The sequence below is a fragment of the Salvia hispanica genome, chromosome 6 (assembly GCF_029641045.1).
Source record: "Salvia hispanica isolate PSC_SH4W2 chromosome 6, Shi_PSC_v1, whole genome shotgun sequence".
NCBI classification, from domain to species: domain Eukaryota; kingdom Viridiplantae; phylum Streptophyta; class Magnoliopsida; order Lamiales; family Lamiaceae; genus Salvia; species Salvia hispanica.
Window position 1 is genome coordinate 39,577,889 of NC_142697.1, and position 18,662 is coordinate 39,596,550.

An 18,662-nucleotide genomic window follows, 5' to 3' on the forward strand; every position below is an offset into this window, starting at 1 on the left:
TAAAAAATTTAAATTAATATTTATGGATTATTAATAATGTATGAATTTTCATTTCATATTTATGATGCATAATAATTTGATATTATATACGATTTGGAAGAAAATATATTGAGGCATGCATCGCGTGACACTAGTTAAAATAATCCATAACTATTATTCGTCGAATTGAACGTTTTTTTATTTAGGGCTAAAAGCCCAAAGTAGGGCCATCATACCTAGGCCTTAGAAGCAATCCATCACGAAGGGGTTTAATGCAATATAACGAAACTATAGGGGAACATTCGCAAATAACCTAGTCTGAAGGGGAAAACATGCAATATCCTCCTCCCTCCAAAACTTACCTCATACATCTCAGAAATTAGATAAAGGCAAAGAGCTGAAACATTAACGAACCAATGCCACTCAATTTCTCATTTAGGGTTTCTGATTTTTGAATTCTGAATCCAATTAGGGTTTTGAAACCGGGAATTGCGGCTTAGTTAGGCGACCACAAGCTGAATTTATGGCCAGGCATCGAAGCAGAAGCTGCAGCCATAGCCGTAGCCGTAGCCCGCCCAGAAGAAAGCAGTACGATGAGCCGCGCGACCGCCGCCGTGATCGTCGCTCGCCAGCTCCTTCCGGCCTCCTTGTTCGAAACATTTCGCTCAGCTCCAGGTTTTTCCTTTATAAATAAGGCGTTACTAGTGTAGAATTTCACGTTTGTAATGTTATGGAATGTGTTTGTATTTTGATTTGAAAATTTATTTGGGAAATTGAGATATGAGTTTGCGGAGTTATGTGGTGTAACCGTGTAAGGGTGGTAGAAAGGGGGAAGTGGCTGCTGATATCGTGTTGTTGAAATCTTGGAGCTACAAGGAATGCGTTGTATTATTAGGGCGTGTTTGATACTTCTCTCTGGAAAATGGTAGTCCAGCAAATTTTCGCCAAAGTGTTAGATAGGACTGGAAAGAAATCATGTTTGCAATCGTTTGATACTAGACGGAAAAAGCTCCTTTTTTCTGAAATGCATGTTTGATAACTCGGAATCGTATTAGAGCGTTCAATAATTTGTGTTAAGATTTCAACATAATGAATCTATTAACGATTTCTGTAACGTGATAATCTGCATTGAAAACCTTCTGAAGTTGCAGTATATACCTGAATTACCAGTTTGTCATGGTTTGGTGGCCTTTTTCATCTATCTGCTAAATTACCAGTTTGCCATGGTTTGGTAGTACTTTTTATATTGGGAACTGTTGGTTCCATTAAAGTTCATCTAGCATTGTTAGTTGGATTGCCAAATTATTTCCACATGCTTTGTCCTGGATTCATAGTAGAGTATATGTTAAGGTGAATGATTTCATACTTTCCTTTTTGATTGAAGGCCTGAAGATCTGAGGGTTCCCTTTGAAAGATTTGGTCCGGTAAAGGATGTGTATTTGCCGAAAAATTACTATACAGGGTACGCTTCATGTTTTTTCAAGGTCATTTTAGTTGTTTAGTTGTTGCTATCAAAGTTTATATTCTGGTGACAAAAATTCAGGGAACCTCGTGGCTTTGGATTCGTCAAGTTCCGTGATCCTGAAGATGCAGCTGATGCAAAAAGTCACATGGATCGCACAGTTATTGGTGGCCGTGAAATAAGAATTGTGTTTGCTGAAGAAAACAGGAAAACTCCTCAAGAAATGCGTAGAGTCACTCGCACAAGGTTGTAATTGTGTTGCAGCGTGCTCCCTCTGTGGTGCCACTAATTCCTTTTGAATATCTTTTCAGGCAATTCTGGATTACATATTGTAAGTTTTACTGATCCCTTTTACATTGTTCTGAATTTGAAGCTCACGTGGAAGCCATAGGAGACGAAGTCCATCATATTCCCCTAGAAGGCGATATCACTGTTAGTATATCTTTCACTGGGCAGCTAATCTTATATGTATTGTAACATGGCATGTATCTTATAGTCTGCAGTATCTAGTATCTAAAGATTTTACATGTAAATAACTGCCCTTTTCGTATATTAGAACACTGGTATAAATGAACATTTGATGTTTTACTTTGTCTTTCTGAGTGGTTGACTGGTTGTGGTTTCATAAATGGCAGCTCGATCACCACCATCCTCTCCAGCAAGGCACCGTGATTCAAGGTCTGTTTTTGAAGTCTTGCCTTCAATTTTTCATTTGAATGAATACAGAAATACCTACTCGAATATTGATTGCTTGTGGTAATATTATGTGATTACCACCTTGGTTCTGGATGATGTAACATCTAGCAATTCATACCATCTGATGGGGATATCTATTAATTCATTAACTGTATTTTTCTGAGCACCATATGAATGTTAAAATGTCAGCCACATACCCAGGGCATCTAGACATGGTGGTTATTTTGAATAATGCTTTGTTATAGTTCTGTTGCCTTCCTTTTGGGGTTAAGACTTAATAGGATGTCAAGGTTGGACGTGTTTTTTCCAAGTACATTTTACTAGCTTCTTCAAATTTCTTTTGAGAATAAGTTTGATTAAATCCTAATCATCCAATAGGTTTGTTAGTTTTGTGTTGTCATTTTGTTTTTCAAAGTATTGATGGGGTTTCTTTAATCAATTAGGATATACTGTTTCATCAGCAAATATGTTGCCTTTTAGCTAAATGTAAAACATTTTCTTTTCAAACTAGGGAATTCTGTTCGCAATTAAAATTTTTCTTGTGAAGGATTTGTGTAGAGTTGTTCTAGTTCTTCCATTTCCAGGGTCTTAACTTTAATCTCTTGCCACTACTTTCTTGGAGCTGTATCTGAATCTCTCTTAAGTTGACTGTTTTTCAGTGGATGTGAATGACAAAATCTGCTTATGACCTTATGTATGCAGATTTTAATTGACAAAGTGCGGTATAAAGAACTCGAGACTAATATCTTAAAGTCAAAGCTTACATTATTTTCCATGCATCTCCAGAAGTTTCTAATTCCAATTCATCATGGATAATCTTCAAAATCCACGGAATTATGTTTGTTTATGCCTTTGAGCTTGTAAGGCTTTGCCTTGCGTTGGATACTGAGCTGACTTTGGTATGATAAATGTGTGAAACTATTCCAGGACTAGAGATCCTCGATTATTTATTGTTTAGCTTTTAAGATTGATTTCCTAACGCTTCACAAATAGTTGGCCAAGAAAGAACTCATCTGCAAAGAAGCAAAGCCTTTCAAAGTTATAATGAATGAAGTGTGGTGAAATTGCCCATGAAAAAGATAAGATGAGGTCTCTAAATGTCAGCACAAGGACAGCTTGCAAGTTTTGAGATGCTGATGCTATAAAGCCTTAAACAATGAGTGGATCAAAGTTTATAGTTTTTTCAGAAAGTCGGGAAAAGATGCAGGTAAAGGTCATGTCTTCAATCATTAGATTTTCCGAGGGAGGTTCTCTTGTTTCATCACTGTAAGGGCCACTCTTAAATTTTCCACCACTGGTTCAAATTAAATAGCGGAGTCTGTCAAATAAAATGGTTGCACATATGTATGTTCGTGAGCCAAGTGATTCATGATATGTTTACTGTCGTGTGTGCTTATATGTACTCAAAATGCTGGGGATAAGTGTTTAGTAATTCGCCAACCTTTTTCTTATGTGTTTGACAGAGATAGGGGCTATGGAGCCAGTCAAGGTCGCTACTCTCGACACAGGTCGAGATCTATGTCTAGATCAGTTTCTCCGGAGGATGACAGAGGTTACAGGTCCAGTGAGAGGCATTCCAGACCACTCTTGAGATCTGTTTCCCCTCTTGATGAGAAAAATCATTTGCCAAGCCTTCATTCCCCAAGTCCTAGAGAAAATGGACATACTGGCTATGCAGGGAGCAGATCCCCGACTCCAAGAAGAAACTCTTTGAGCCCGGAAAGGTGTGTCAAATTTTAATTTCAATTTTCTTTGCTTGGTTTTCTTGGACAAATCAAGAGGAATTTAGTAGGAGTATTTGATATTGAAGGCTTAAACTTTGAATGAGGGTCCTTTTTTTTCCTGTTTAAATGAAGATGAACACATATTGCCTTTTTGCCTTTGCTGCTGCTCAAATTTTTATTAAACCAAACACTGCTGCAGTTCAATCCATTGCCTTACGATGAATATTTCCTTCTTGCTGTGCAGGCGTCGCTGAATATACGTTCAGTTTTTCTGTTGTCACGAGTTTGGTTTTGTTCAGTTTTTCTGTTGTCACGAGTTTGGTTTCTTAACGTTTCGGATTCAAGCGTGGCATCCTTGTGTAGGTTGCTGACAATGAGCATGTAAATGAGGATGATCTGAGTTCGTTAGTTTGCTAGATTGTAGAATGTTTTAACGTTTTGAGTTTGTTTGCTAGACCTTCATATGGAGTAACTGTGTTTTTTTGGTTTTAAATTTTGTCAGTAATATTAGCTTCTCTTATCGTCAATTCTGCTTGCATTCCATAAATGATGATAATCCGTGGATGTAAGATCAAAATGATGCCGTTTTCGTTATAAAGATACTCCATCCGTCTACAATTACAAGACCAAGTTTGACACGGAACAGATTTTAATAAATACTCCTATTGTAGAAATTAGAAAGTGAATGGAAAATATTAGTGGAAGGTGAATCCTACTTTTATAATATAATTTTATATATTTTATATTAGTTATATAATGAAATTTGATTGAAATAAAATTAGTGGAATGTGATTTCCATTATTAAAAGTAGTAAAAAAGCAAATGAGACATTTATCGGTTATGAACGAAAATGCCAAAATAGGATAATTATTGGTGGATGGAGGAGTATATAATTCTTAAAATAGAAATATCATTTTATTATGTTAATTAGAAATATTGATAAATTAATTGTTTTATGTTTTCAAATCGGAGGAGTACAATCACCCCATAATCCACTCATTTTTGCAATACAGAAAACTACTAGTACAAAGCTTTCGAAAATAATAAAATTCGTAAATAGTTAGCTATAAAAATATCTTAGAGTATAAAATTTCTTAGTTTTGAAAATGGCCCTCATTATTTCTGTAAATGGGTTTGATAATTTGATCATCTAAACCGATTATTAAAGCAGTCGGATTAAACCGACCCATGTTGGATCTGTCGGGTTGAGCCCGACCCGTCAGTGTCCCAGCTAATTTTTCTACAACACTCTCCATAGCGATAAACCCTACTATGATTTCCCCCCAAAATCACTCCAATCACAATTCGATTTCATTTCCTTCATCGATTTCAATTTTCCAGATACATAAGAAATCCTCACACTAATGCCGCGGTATTCATCTCCTCCTGTCTGTAGATTATTGGGACTATTGTTTCTTGGGTGCTGAATAGTCTTTCGTTGATTTTTTTGTAGGTACTACTGTGATTATTGCGACACTTACTTGACTCATGATTCTGTAAGTTTATTTTTAATCGTGGGCTCGGTTATGATGTTAGCTCAATTGATTAGAGAAATTATTAGCGAATGTTAGAAACAAATTTTGGCTAAATCATGAATGTTTAGTTACTTTCACAAAGTTAGGGTGTCATCTTTCATCAACTGTTGCAAAAAATCAATCTTTTTAGAAATGGCTGATTTTCTGACCCGAATCTAAATAGTTATACTACATGTTTATGGATTACAGCTAATCTGATGATTTTTGTGAAAGTTCTTCGTTGACTTGATGTTGCATTCGTTCTATAAGTTTCGGAATTCTCAGTGTTTCTGGTTGTCTGTATTATGCTGATTTGCTGGTAATGACTAGTTTTCCTTTTTTTCGTTGTTCAGCCGTCTGTCAGAAAACAGCATAATTCTGGCTACAAACATAAGGTATACCTCTGGCCTCTTGGTGATGTGGAGCATTAATGTTATAACCGTCTTGAATAGTTTACTTAATCTTCATTTTCATTGGAAACCAATAAATGTGGGTGTCCAGGCAAACATAAGATCCTACTACCAAAAGTTTGAGGAACAACAAACTCAAATTTTGATTGATCAGAAGATCAAGGAACATCTTGGGCAGACAGTAGCATACCAACAGATTGGTGCAGTTTATAACCAACATCTTGCTGCTTTTCCCGGAGCAAGGCCACGCCTACCTGTCATGCCGCCTCCTATGTTTCAGGGACCCCCTCAGATGGTCCCTGGTATCAGGCCTCCAATGTTGCCAATACCTGTTCCTGGTGCTCCTGGTAAAGAAATTGCTATATCCATCTTTGTTTCATTATCTATTATTTTTTTGTGCTGTTTTAACTTATAATAATCCGAGGGAAGTTCTGGAAGTGTGTTTTTGGCAAAATAGTCAATAGAAGCTTGTTGACCATTCTAGACCATGAAATAGTTTCCTGCACTTGAGGGTTAATATCACGATTCACGAGAGACTAAAAATAACAATATTTATGAATAGAATGTGCGATGATAAAATTTATGAGTGTGATGTTGATGTATACAATTTAATGCGATGATTGGTATTAGGTTATGGAAATTCTCCAATGGCGCCAATGCAGCCTCCTCCTGCCCCTTCACTGCCTCCGCAAACCGGTGGGCTTCCACCTCCACCAAGTACGAGTACTCCATTACCAGTTCCAGGAGGACCTGAAGGAGGCCAACCCTCCAGCTCTAGCGGTCCGCCTCCTAATGCTACTCAAATGTTCAATGCTTATCCCCCAGGAACTTCTGCTACTTCTGCAGCTGCCAGTGGATATTCTTATCCACAGTACTCCCAAACTGGTCATTAGTTTACCAGCCACAGTAAGATTTTACACTTGCGATTACCAGTTTCTTTTTCTCAGTATTTTTAGTTTAAAGAAAGACCCCTCTGAGAAGAAAATTTTCACACAAGTGTCAATTTATATCTCGTATGATAATCAATTTTGCTGTTTCTTCCTGCTTTTATACAAAATGGGTAAATGGGTGGGAATGGCAAATAATGTATTTTGAGGAAAAGGAACTATGGCTCCGGGCCCCCTTTTACCATACTCATGCTATGCAAGTCCGAGCCTCATGTCACTTGTCACCCCTTGCTTGCTAAAAATCAGCTGAATTCAATGAGTTTGTATAGATAGTGAGTTTCCACTAAAGGACCACTCAATAAATAAAATTCGAACATCTGCTGCAGAATTCGATCACTATGCTTGTTTGTGTGGCCTAAAATAAGATTGGCCCTTCTTGATTTTCTCGCAGGCTAGATTATTGACGAACAAACACACTGCTGCGGGCAGCGTGTTGTATCAAGCATCCAGTGGGATATTTGAATGCATTTTGCATTGATAACTGTTACTGCACGCGCTTGAGCTTCACTGTGAAAAGCTGCTGGTTGAGCATTAGATATGTGAATTGGTGATGGATTTTCTTGTAATTTTGTGGTGATTTTTTCTTTTCTTTTAAGGATCACACACTACGTAGAAAAATGTGTAATTTTTGTTGCTAAAAGTGGTTAAAATTTTCTGCATTTCCCCAAAGTTGAAGACAATCATCAATTTATTCAATCTCAGATACCACAAAAATGCAACGAAAACTATATGAATCTGAAAATAATGGATACATCAGATTGCAGAGAATATCAACAGGCTGCTTTAATTTACAAGCTGAATCCATCTTTCCACGTGTGGAACTGTAAGAGCAACTTCGAGACTACATTACGTACACTACACAGCACGCAGGCAACAACGAGCTGGCCCCTAGTAAGAACCAGCCTCATTTAGTTACAGGAAGAAACTTGTTTGTCTTCTTCAACCACATTGTTGATCTAGTCCTCTTAACATAATCAGCAAAGAGGCCATGCCTGCCAACAAAGAACTACTATGAACACAACGCGAAGAAACTACACTGGCAAACAATCAAAGCTGCAACTTGACTGAGATGATTTGGGACAAACCTTTCATATTCTAGCTTCTGTTTAACTATGCCATTCAAGAGCAGCTCTGAGCTGTAGATAGTACCGCCTGCAGTGATAGTCATATGAGAAGCTTGTTTGTTTAGGGTGTACTTAAGGTGCAAGGGAGGAATTGCCAACCTTTTTCAAGAAAAGGAAGACAAGCATCATAATCTTCTTCACAAGATAGAATCAACAAATCGTCTGGAAGTTGCTCGGCCTTAAATACAGATCTGCCAAGTCTCTCAACCGGCTGATGGGCAATGCAACAATTGTAAGGAAACATAATCAAACAATTCTCTAGGAAAATATGACAACTTTCGGGATTGACGTATCAAAAGGAAAAGCTCACAGATTTAACAGTTTAGGGGGGTTTTAAAGGAGAAAAAAGAATAAATCTGAGCCTCGCACATTTTTCCCAGTAATAATAGACTGCTCAGAGATCAGGGTGTGTGCATTATGTAACAAAGGAATTACTGACAGCAGAAAGGATCAAGAATCAATATGAGCAATGAATTTCTACAAACTGGCTCTCTGACTCATAATGCTTATTCATATCTTGAAATAGTTCAAAAGAGAACATGCCTAATTAGCTTTCAATTAAATATTTAATTATAACAAAAAAGGAAAAAAAGGAAGAGCAGAAAAAGATAACCAGGGTGAATCAGCAAGTAACCATGCCTAGGTGAAAGGGGCAATATCTTACCATTCCATGGACCGCCTTCACCAAGTTGACTAAGATGTCTTTACCGGGCTTTGTATTAGGGGTAACAAAGACCTTTTGTCCCTGCATTATGCATGTGAGACAACTGTAAATTAACATAATCTCATCATTGTAAAAGTCAGACAATTACCTGTAAAAGTGGATGTTGTGATGCCCTTGCTAGAGATACTGGCAAACAAAAGCCAAACTCCTTTTCCTTTTTTGCATCTCTAAGTATGTAATTTTTCTCGTCGATAAGACAACTAGCTTGTCCACAGCTTTCAATCCACGAGCGAGTAACCACAGGTTTCCCGGAAGCAATTGCTTCTAGCATATTCCTAGTGCGGACAAACTCATCTGCAATAAAATGTGTAGCCTCTAACATAGACGATGCAACTCCACCTCCCAGCCGTGCCAATATCTGTAAAACAATTCTAGCTATATAACTTGCACAACATAAGAAGTTGAAAAAGATGGCCAGAAATTAAAAAATGATACAGTACTACCTTTTTCTGCTGCTTGACAACATCTACATCCAGGTGCTGGCTAAACAGAACTCTTATAGTTGTGATATCCTTCCTCTTCCTCGATCCTCTCATTCCACTACATGGTTCTGGTGAACCAGTATGTAGGTCATCAAGTTCTTTCATTAAGGCTATTACAGACTGGTTCTTTCTGCAGGACTGTTTGTGATATTCATCCCCCTTGCATATAGGAGATACATCATGTCTCAGTGCCGCACGAGGAGTAGGTGTAGCACAAGTTGAATACGAAGTTCCACATCTTGGTGAAGCTTCTTGTCTGCCATTTCTTTCGTCACCTCCAGCGTCTGCCCCATCATAATCTTTCCCATCACCTTGCTTAGATGTGTTCAAGCCGACAGCATCAGCTGAAATTGATTTCTTATTAGAGCGGTCATTACCACATACAGCAGCATCATTCCTTGAATTTGCTTTCGCAGTTTTTCTTGAGATGATTTTTCTGGGTTCTGAATCCGAGCGAGGTGGCAACTGATTTGATGAATCTTTGCCCAGATTTGTAGGAATACTCACGGCAACCCTACTTGATCTTGTTAACCGTCTACTATGCTGTGCATCAGCTGATGTTTCTTGTCTAGATCTTTTTCCTTGTAGATTACTTACTGCATCAATGTCAGGGGTACTAGATTTATCAAGGCATGCTCTATTTGATTGCTTTAAACGAGTTAATCCAATCCTCCTAACATCCTCTATGGTCATAGTCACAGCATTTTTCCTTTTCCCACTTGCACGGGCACTCACCTGTTTATTTATTTCATCCTTGGCATTAACAGAATTAGAAGGCACTTTGGGACAATCTAACTTTATGGATGTCTGAACTGGTACAGAAAACTTCTCTGACCTTTCACCTGTTAATTTGGTCCCATTATGCGAGGAAACATTTTCAACTGTCGACCTCCTTTGTTCTGCTTCCCTTAGCACCCCATCGTCTCTCTTCTTTGTTATTTTGAATTGAACTGGTGCAAGAGAGGACATGGTACTGTTTCTTGTGCTGATCCTCTTTGTTCGTTTGGCTTGTCTAGTGACAACTCCAACCCTAGTAAAATATGGCAAGTCTTCTTCTGAATGAACGGTACTATTTCTGAACTTATTTTGCATGGTATCTTTCCTTGTGCTGCTTACAGCTTTATTTCCACTTTTATTACTGTCAGACAAGTGTACTTGAAAACACAAATCTCCCATAGCTTCAGCAGCCATTTGAGTATCAGGACCTATATCATCTGGAATGTTCTTGTCTTCACAATTATCTGCCAACTCAGGCCCAGACACTTCGTGCAACTGTTCTTCCAAATTCCTTATAATATTCTTCGACACCACCTCTTCTCCATGAAGTGATTTTTGCTTTGGTCGTGTTTTATGCAACAATCCGAAATCTGAGTGCACTAAATCTCCTAGTCTACTCTTATTGTCTGCTTTCATTTTTTTATCACTCTCTACAACAGACTTGGATTTACGAGGTTCAGTGAGGCATCTCGGCACTGGACCTACATTGTCGAAGAAAAGTTCCCTTTTCTTCAGGAAAAACTCTCCCCCACCTTCGTCTTCACGAGCATCATCCCAATCATAAATCCCGTGCTCTCCGGTTGTCTTTTGGAGGATAGACCTTTTGGCCAAATCTCGAGAACCTTTTACAGCAGAGACACCTTTTGGTTTATTTACATCTTGAACCTTCTTTCCAAAGTCTTCATCCTGTTCTATGAAACCAACATCAAGAAACCTATTGACAACCTCAAGTGCACGTTCCTGTGACAGATCCCCTGGTTCTTGAGAATCGACGTAGCTTAACACTTCAAGCATATCATCTGTCTGGTTGGTTTCGGTTTCTGCCTTTTCACATTCGGCATCTTCATCCTCTCTGAAAAGTCTGCGCACAGCTGTACTAGTAATCTTGTATCTGTTTGGATCCCCCTCACTTTCATTAGAGTAGCCATTCTCAAGAGACTTTGACACATGTCCAATAAGAGATGGACCATCTAGTTCAGATGTCTGATGTTCCATAGAAGACTTATCGGTACTAGTGGTAGACAAACCATGACTAGTTCCTCGGGCACGGGCTGCCAAGCCAGAAGCCCTAATTGATGCAGCACGTATTGAGGTAAATCCTCTGCAAAGTGATTCTGAAAAAAATGTATCATACATTCAGGCCAACAAAATGCAAAGATAATCTGAGCTAATCAATCCTAAAGCCAAAAACAAAGATAAACATATACTAATGCAGAGCCAAAACTCGCACAAAGGTTAATTAAGCAAGAATAAATAATTCTGTAAAGTTAGCAGACATTCTTCTACATTGTATGTATGCACAGAATGACAACCAATTAAACAGGTTAATACTGAAATAATGAAAAATAGATGATATCATATGGAGAAAGGGCTGTCCTGAACAATGATTGAGTAATAGGGATATAAAGGAGCACTGAAAATATTTAACTGAACACAAAGAATAGGTTGACATCATTCAAATATTCACCTTCCTTAAGAGAATTCTTGTTCACTGCGCTATCCAATTCAATGGAGACATTGCCATCAATTTTAGCAGAAGGTTCCTCGGATAATCTTTGGGTCTCACATGTGACATCAGTTTTATTTGTTTGTCTGCATTCAGCAAGATAAAGTTCAGCGTTGAACTCATCCAAGACTTGAGTTTCACCTGGAAGATCCACCACTTGGGTTTCCTCATACAAATCCACCAACTGCGTTTCGTCGGCAAAATCCACCATTTGGGTTTCCCCATCAAGGTCCATCGATAGGGTATCCCCATCAAGGTCCACCACTTGGGTATCCCTGGGAAGATCCACCACTTGGGTATCCCCGGTAAGATCCACCACTTGGGTTTCTTCTGCAAGATCCACCACTTGCGTTTCCTCAGCAAGATTCGCCATTTGAGTTTCAAATTTGTCTTCCAATATATAAGTATCATCAACAGGCATACTCATGGTGTTAAGTGAATCATCATCTCTGTCACCTTCTAAAGCATCACCTGCCATAGAAACAAGAATGTCGGATACTCATAAGAAATGCAACCAAAACAAGTATTCCTAACCGCGATAAATTTTTCTTGATTAAAAACTTATCAGCAAACAAATTTCACTGTGTATGTGCAAATAGGCTACGACAAAATAGAGTTTTATTGCTTGGCTTAACAACAAAGTGTATGGCAATGAAACTGCACCCATCAATAAATGAATTCAATCGATAAATAATAGAAGCCAAATAACCACAGCTGGTTCCTTGCCAATAAATACCCAGTACATAAACCTTAAGCCATCAACCACTTAATCAATGCTCTTCCATTCATCAAAGAGCTAGCTCCTTTCATAAATAAATCTGCATTGAACATTATAATGCCACATTGCCTAAAGCAATCCAAACTGCATGCTTCTAACCAAATAGTCCTCCATAAAAAAGACCCAAATTTAAAACATAATCCTTTCTTGAAAAATAAAATGAATAGAAATCAGACACTGATTTCTCGCCTTGAAAAACATAATCCTTTCTTGACAAGCATAAATCTTGGTCATAGTCCTAAGCTTCACATTGAAAATATAAAATATCCATCAATGAAATCAAAACCCAGATCTTTTTTCCAATTAATGGATACAATTATTAGTATTTTAAAAAAATACTCATTGCATGCGAGATACTCTATAATGAACCACAACCAGAGGTAAAAAAGGGGGGAAAAAGAATCGGGAAATGGAGTACCTGGAGAAAATTGACTCTCAATTTGCTGAGTTGCGGCGTCTCTTGAATCCAAATTCGAATTTTTCTGGCTGGAATTACTGTGGTTGCGGCTTCCTTCAACAGTCCCCATACCAATTCGTCTAAAAATTTGTTTAACAAATTGGAGTATTATTCAAAGCTAAAATGGCATCAGCGGTCAGAAAAGGGAAGTGTGGGAAGATCCTGCAATTACATAAATGGAATGGACACAGAAAATAAGAGTATGGTGGAGACGAAAGTGGAAGTGATTGCGATAGTGAAACTAATTGCAGAGTGAATCGCTCAACGTGAGGTGGCGCAATGGTTAGGGATGTTGAAATTGGGGGCAAAATTCACGATTTTGGAGGGAAAATCGAACCCTAAATTTTTTTATTTACAGTATTTTATTGCTATTTTCAATTTTTAAATATTTGTCTACTTATTTTAACATTTGAGTAAGATATCCCAGAAAAAGGATCTTTCAATTTTGGAATAGTTTCTGTCAGCGATTTTATTCTTTATTGTTAAGATATATGATTACAATTATTAACTTATTTATTTCTTCCTGTCTACACTACATAATAGTTCCATTATCATTATTACCTCCGTATTTTAGAAACTATTTCTATTTTGGATCATCTCTTAAAAATAAAATTTTTAGAGATTTTCTATTTCTGGATATAGACCCACAATCCACTAACACTATTTTCACTATTTTTTCTCTTTTTTTTCATTCTCTTTCTTACTTTACCAAATTTCTATCTTACTTTACCAGTCGTGCATTAAAACTCGTGCCGTTTCAAATGTATCTAATTTTCAAATGCAGAGATAGTGTTGCTCTGTAACTACATAAATTATGCCAAATTTTCAGCTTTAATCCGGATTATTTAGGTTGTTTTTCAAGTTAAGTTTATGGCTGTTTTGTGGAGTTATTTAGAAATTAATTACTCGGGATTGTTTAAAGTTTTTTTGATAAATTATGGAGTAATCTATTTTCCAAAATTTTCTTTTAGTTATGCTATACGCCTGTACCTATACTCATCTCAATTTTATTTTCCAAAATCATAAAGAAATTTTCTCTCTTTTAATGCCCACTCCAATATCTGTATAAATATGCAACCTTCTGTGTCAAAAAATAAAAACTTGAGTCATCAAGAATAGCATCATGACTGGATTACCAAAAACATTTTAAGAGATTTAGTACCCAAAACAAAAGCATTTAATCTTCAATTACTTTTATCGATATTGTATTTGCATTATTTTGAGTATTTGGATACCCGATTAGTTAGATTTGGATATCGATATTAAATTTTTGGCATTATTCGAGTACTTGAATAGTTGGTCACATTAAATATTCGAAAACTCTAAATAACACGCGTCAGCATTCACGACTATTTTCGAGTGAGAATACCTGATTCAACAGTATCACATATCAATGCATCACAGTTTTGAATATGTCATTAAATATGAGCCTGTAACATGCCCAGTCAAACTAAGTTTTCATGATCAATATCAATTAAGATTTCAGTTTAACCTATCACTATCAATAAATCTTTCAAAGAGTAACACATAATTTCCTACCAAAAAAAAGCTCCCCAAAATAGTAACACTACAATAATAACAAAAGGTATACCATAATCAGTCACAAAAATAATCAACACACAACAAAAGGAAACCGAAAATAGTAATAATACATGATTAACAAAAGTCATACCATAATCAGTCACAAAAATACTAATAAACACACAACATAAGACATCTTTCTCTTTCAAAATCATAAAGCAAATTTTATTTTCTTTTAACTAATACCTGTACACATCTCAATTTTATTTTCCAAAATCATAAAGCAATTTTTTCTCTTTCAATGCCCACTTCAATATCAGTCTAAAAATGCAACCTTCTGTGTCAAAAATAAATACTTGACACATCAAGAATAACATCATGACTGGATTACCAAAAACATTTTAAGAGATTTAGTACCCAAAACAAAAGCATTTAATCTTCAATTACTTTTATTGATATTGTATTTGCATTATTTCGAGTATTTGGATACCCGATTAGTTAGGTTTGGATATCAACATTAAATATTTGGCATTATACAAGTACTTGAATACTCGATTAGTTAGGTCACATTAAATATTCGAAAACTCTAAATAGCACGCGTCAATATTCAAGACTATTTTCGAGTGCGAATACCTGATTCAACAGTATCACAAATTTAAATGTGGCATTGAATATGAGCCTGTGACATGCCCAGTCAAACTAAGTTTTCATGATCAGTAGCAATTAAGATTTCAGTTTAATCTATCACTATCAATAACTCTTTCAAATAGTAACACATAATTTCATACCAATAAAAACTCCCCAAAATAGTAATACTACTACAATAATAACAAAAGGTATACCATAATCAATCACAAAAATACTTAATTAACACACAACAAAAGGAATCCGAATATAGTAACAACTAACAATACATGAATAAGAAAAGTGATACCATAATGAGTCGCAAAAATAATAAACACACAACAAAAGACATCCGAAGATGACACAATGGGTAACCATATCAGATAATAGATGGCTACGGCATGATTGGCAGCGAACCTGGATCGAGCTCGAAGAAGCTCATGCCCCTGACAGACACGGACACCGACGGAATCCTGTGAGACAGCCCCAACCTATCCTTGGCCTTAATTATCAACTTTTTCCCTTCTTCCCTCTGAAACACACACCCATGCCCCTCCACCCTAACCAACACCCTCACAATCACCCCCCTCTCCCAATCATAATCCGACATGATCTCCACAACCCTGTACTCCAACTCCTCCCCGAACGTCATCCCCATCATTGACCTGAGCCCATTCCACTTCTTGAACACGGCCCAGGTCTCGCCCTTCAGAGGCCGGATGGCGTACACCTTCTTCAGTATGGCGTCCCTCTTCCACTTGGCCAGATGCGAGAACACACGGTAGTCTTGGACCACCTCGCTGTACCCCTGCTTGAACCTCCCCGTGCTCGCTGGCAGCCCCTTGTACAGCCACCTCTTCTCCTCCTCGTCCTCGGGCAGAGGCTCCAGCCACGTGATCTCCAGCTTGAGGCCGTCGTCCAGGATGGCGTTGATCTTGGCATAGAACCTCGGCATTGCATCCAGCGTGTCGTACACGGCCCACACCTGCCCTTTCTTGAAACACTCCCTGCTCCTCTCCCCCTCGAAGTCGTGAAACTCTGCATCCGTGTATTCGAGCATCTTCGAATCCGGCCTTATTCCACGGTGAGATTCCTTGCTTTTATCAGCTTCAGCTTCAGATTCTATGTGAGGATGAGACTCCTTGCTTTTGTCAGCTTCAGATGCTGGGTGAGGATGAGACTCCTTGCCTTTGTCAGCTTCAGATGCTGGGTGAGGATGAGATTCCTTGCTTTTGTGATCATCTTCATCTTCGCTAGACACTTCCACAATGGTGCATTGACCTCGTCCACGTCCACGTCCACGTCCACGACCACTGCTAGGAGGCCTGCCTCGAGGCCTCTTCGCGACAGCATCTCCCGATGTTGCCATGGACCCCGAGCCTTGAGGCCTCTTCGTGGCAGCATTGGCATCTGGTGATGCTGCCATCAACCCCGAGCCTTGAGGCGTCTTCGTGGCAGCATCATCAGATGCCGATGCTGCCTTCGACCCCGAGCCCCGAGGCCTGCCCCGACCCCTCTTAACCCCAACCACACCACTTCCCTCATCTACAACATTACTAGTTACATCATTGATTTCTTTAGTTACCCTTGCTTGACCACGACCACGACCACGGCCTTGACCTTGACTTTGACCTTGACCTTGACCTTGTAAAGGAGAAACCTCATTCACCCTATTGATCACCTCATTCACCCTATTGGTCAATCTAGAGTCAAACACGCCTTTCCCGCTCAATTCAACGTTCTGATAGTTCAAAACCCTAGAATTAGAAACCCCAAAATCCTCATAATCTTGAAATCGTGAAAAACCATAATAATTCTGATTAGATCGAAATTGGGAAAAACCGAAGGTGCGTCGATCACGATCAGCGATGGCCTTAGCCCTAACCATGGAATCATAGGCCATCCTCTTCTCGTAATCGCCGATCACGGCTTTCGCTCGGCTGATCAGCTCGAAGGCCTCCCTGGCGCCGGGAAGCCCGGTCTTGTCGGGGTGGACGGTCACCGCCAACTTGCCGTACTGCCGCTTCACGGCGGCCGCGTCGGAATCCGCCGCGACGCCGAGAATCTTGTACCAATCCTCCTTGTCCGCGCAATGCACGTCGCAAACGGCGATCATCTGATCGAAACCCTCCATCCCGCCGCGCTGCGCTGCGACGGCGAGCTTGCGCGCGCCGGAGAAGTCTCCGTTTGACATCTTAAGTATGGCCGCTTCCATTGCCGCCGCCGTCTCCATCAAGAAAGCTTTTTTTTGAAACCAAGAGTCATGAGGCGGCTATTTATATAAAATTGTGAGATTATTTACTGAAATACCTATTTTTTAAGTAGTAAAAATAATTATTGATTCACTTCTATTGGTAAAAAAGGTAAAACTATTAGCGATAGAAATTAATTTCCAAAGATAACTATTAACTTATTCGAATATAATGTACGTATTCAAAATTAAGTTATACTAGTACATCGTAATAAAGATACCTACGAATCTACGATTAGGATTTTCAGAATTTATTATTCCTAAAGTATGTTTTTGAAAATATATAACTTCGGGAGAATATGATTCATATATTTAGAAATAGATCAGAATTCTTAAATTGTACTTTAAACTAATTTTTTTATTTACTTCTAAAGATGATTAGTCAGATTCTAAATTCATAAATCTAAAAATCATCTCCATGTATAGTGTTTTTTAACATCTCACATTGAGCATCGTAAAGAGACTCTATAATTAAATTTACAATGATGATGTGCTTAAACAAAAATTACAATAATGTTTTTATAGCAATTAATACCGATATTAATACATTAATAATTTGTATGTTGAAATTAAGGGGACCAATTAAGGAGACAGTTGGTGAATAGGGTTTTCAACATAACTGGCTTACTCAAGTCGGAAGTGGAAAAAATTGAAAAGATTTCATTGAAAAATCGGAGTGGATCATCTACTCCAAAAATGGTGCACCATTCATACTCCACACTCACAACTAAATAATAGCAAAGCCTGAAGGTAAATAACAATCAAACGAGGGGTCAAACAATGCCTGAGAGGATGATGTCCGCCGCCGCCGGGAATGAAATGGATAAACCCTAGGAGCGGGTTTGAGCGAGGTGGAAATATGTTACTAGGAGAGGATTTGCGATGGAATGAGATGGCAAATTGGCAATATTGGATGTGATGGACGGAGATGGCAATTGAGGCTGTGCGACAGGTTGAGAAATGGCCCGCTAAAATTATCATATGTATTTCTCTAGCATTTAATGTCTTTTAGAGAGAGAGAGTTGAGTTTACAATGTTAATACTTATATAATTGGATATTTTACTTTTTGTTTTTTTAAAAAAAAAAAATTAGCATTCTTATATAATACTCCATCTGTCTCGTAGAAACCGGCTAATTGGAAGACACGGATTTTAATGCATAAATGGTAAAGTAAGAGAGAGGGAGAAAAAAGTAGTTGAAAAAAATTAGTGAACGATGAAACCCATAAATGATAAAGTAAAAACAAAGGAGAAAAAATTATCATAAATGGATATGGACTATTTGTATGAGGCGAATGAAAAAGGAAATTCAATCGATTTCTATAAGGCAGAGAGGGTATTACTCTCTTTGTTCCCTCATAGTCAGTGCTTTAAAAACCGGTTTGGACCGGCCGGTCGACCGGTTCGGCCGCGAACCGGTGACCTCTCCGGTCCGATTCACCATAAAAAACCAGTGGAGCATTGAA

At 38.2% G+C, this 18,662-nt stretch overlaps 4 protein-coding genes across 4 annotated transcripts; 2 read left to right on the forward strand and 2 right to left on the reverse strand.

Moving 5' to 3' along the window:
- Positions 1-356: 356 nt before the first annotated feature.
- SCL28 (SC35-like splicing factor 28) lies at positions 357-4,388 on the forward strand. Its single transcript, XM_048107066.2, has 7 exons — positions 357-654; positions 1,364-1,441; positions 1,523-1,687; positions 1,815-1,873; positions 2,077-2,119; positions 3,601-3,861; positions 4,106-4,388. Exons 1-7 carry the CDS (start codon positions 503-505, stop codon positions 4,113-4,115), a joined length of 768 nt encoding a protein of 255 aa, XP_047963023.1. The 5' UTR covers positions 357-502; the 3' UTR covers positions 4,116-4,388.
- Positions 4,389-5,060: 672 nt separating this feature from the next.
- LOC125205682 (U1 small nuclear ribonucleoprotein C-like) lies at positions 5,061-7,391 on the forward strand. Its single transcript, XM_048104747.2, has 6 exons — positions 5,061-5,233; positions 5,315-5,357; positions 5,729-5,770; positions 5,877-6,132; positions 6,416-6,691; positions 7,124-7,391. The coding sequence occupies exons 1-5, from the start codon at positions 5,226-5,228 to the stop codon at positions 6,676-6,678; spliced, it is 612 nt and encodes a 203-aa protein (XP_047960704.1). The 5' UTR covers positions 5,061-5,225; the 3' UTR covers positions 6,679-6,691; positions 7,124-7,391.
- A 71-nt stretch (positions 7,392-7,462) lies between these two features.
- LOC125205681 (BRCT domain-containing DNA repair protein) lies at positions 7,463-13,129 on the reverse strand. The gene is made up of 8 exons (XM_048104746.2): positions 12,762-13,129; positions 11,527-12,036; positions 9,024-11,173; positions 8,669-8,938; positions 8,521-8,601; positions 7,956-8,067; positions 7,818-7,884; positions 7,463-7,724 (listed from the first exon to the last, which is right to left on the reverse strand). Exons 1-8 carry the CDS (start codon positions 12,868-12,870, stop codon positions 7,637-7,639), a joined length of 3,387 nt encoding a protein of 1,128 aa, XP_047960703.2. The 5' UTR covers positions 12,871-13,129; the 3' UTR covers positions 7,463-7,636.
- Positions 13,130-15,193: 2,064 nt separating this feature from the next.
- On the reverse strand, positions 15,194-17,178 carry LOC125206832 (uncharacterized). Its single transcript, XM_048106054.2, has one exon. The coding sequence runs from the start codon at positions 17,176-17,178 to the stop codon at positions 15,340-15,342; it is 1,839 nt and encodes a 612-aa protein (XP_047962011.2). The 3' UTR covers positions 15,194-15,339.
- Between the last annotated feature and the right edge of the window lie 1,484 nt (positions 17,179-18,662).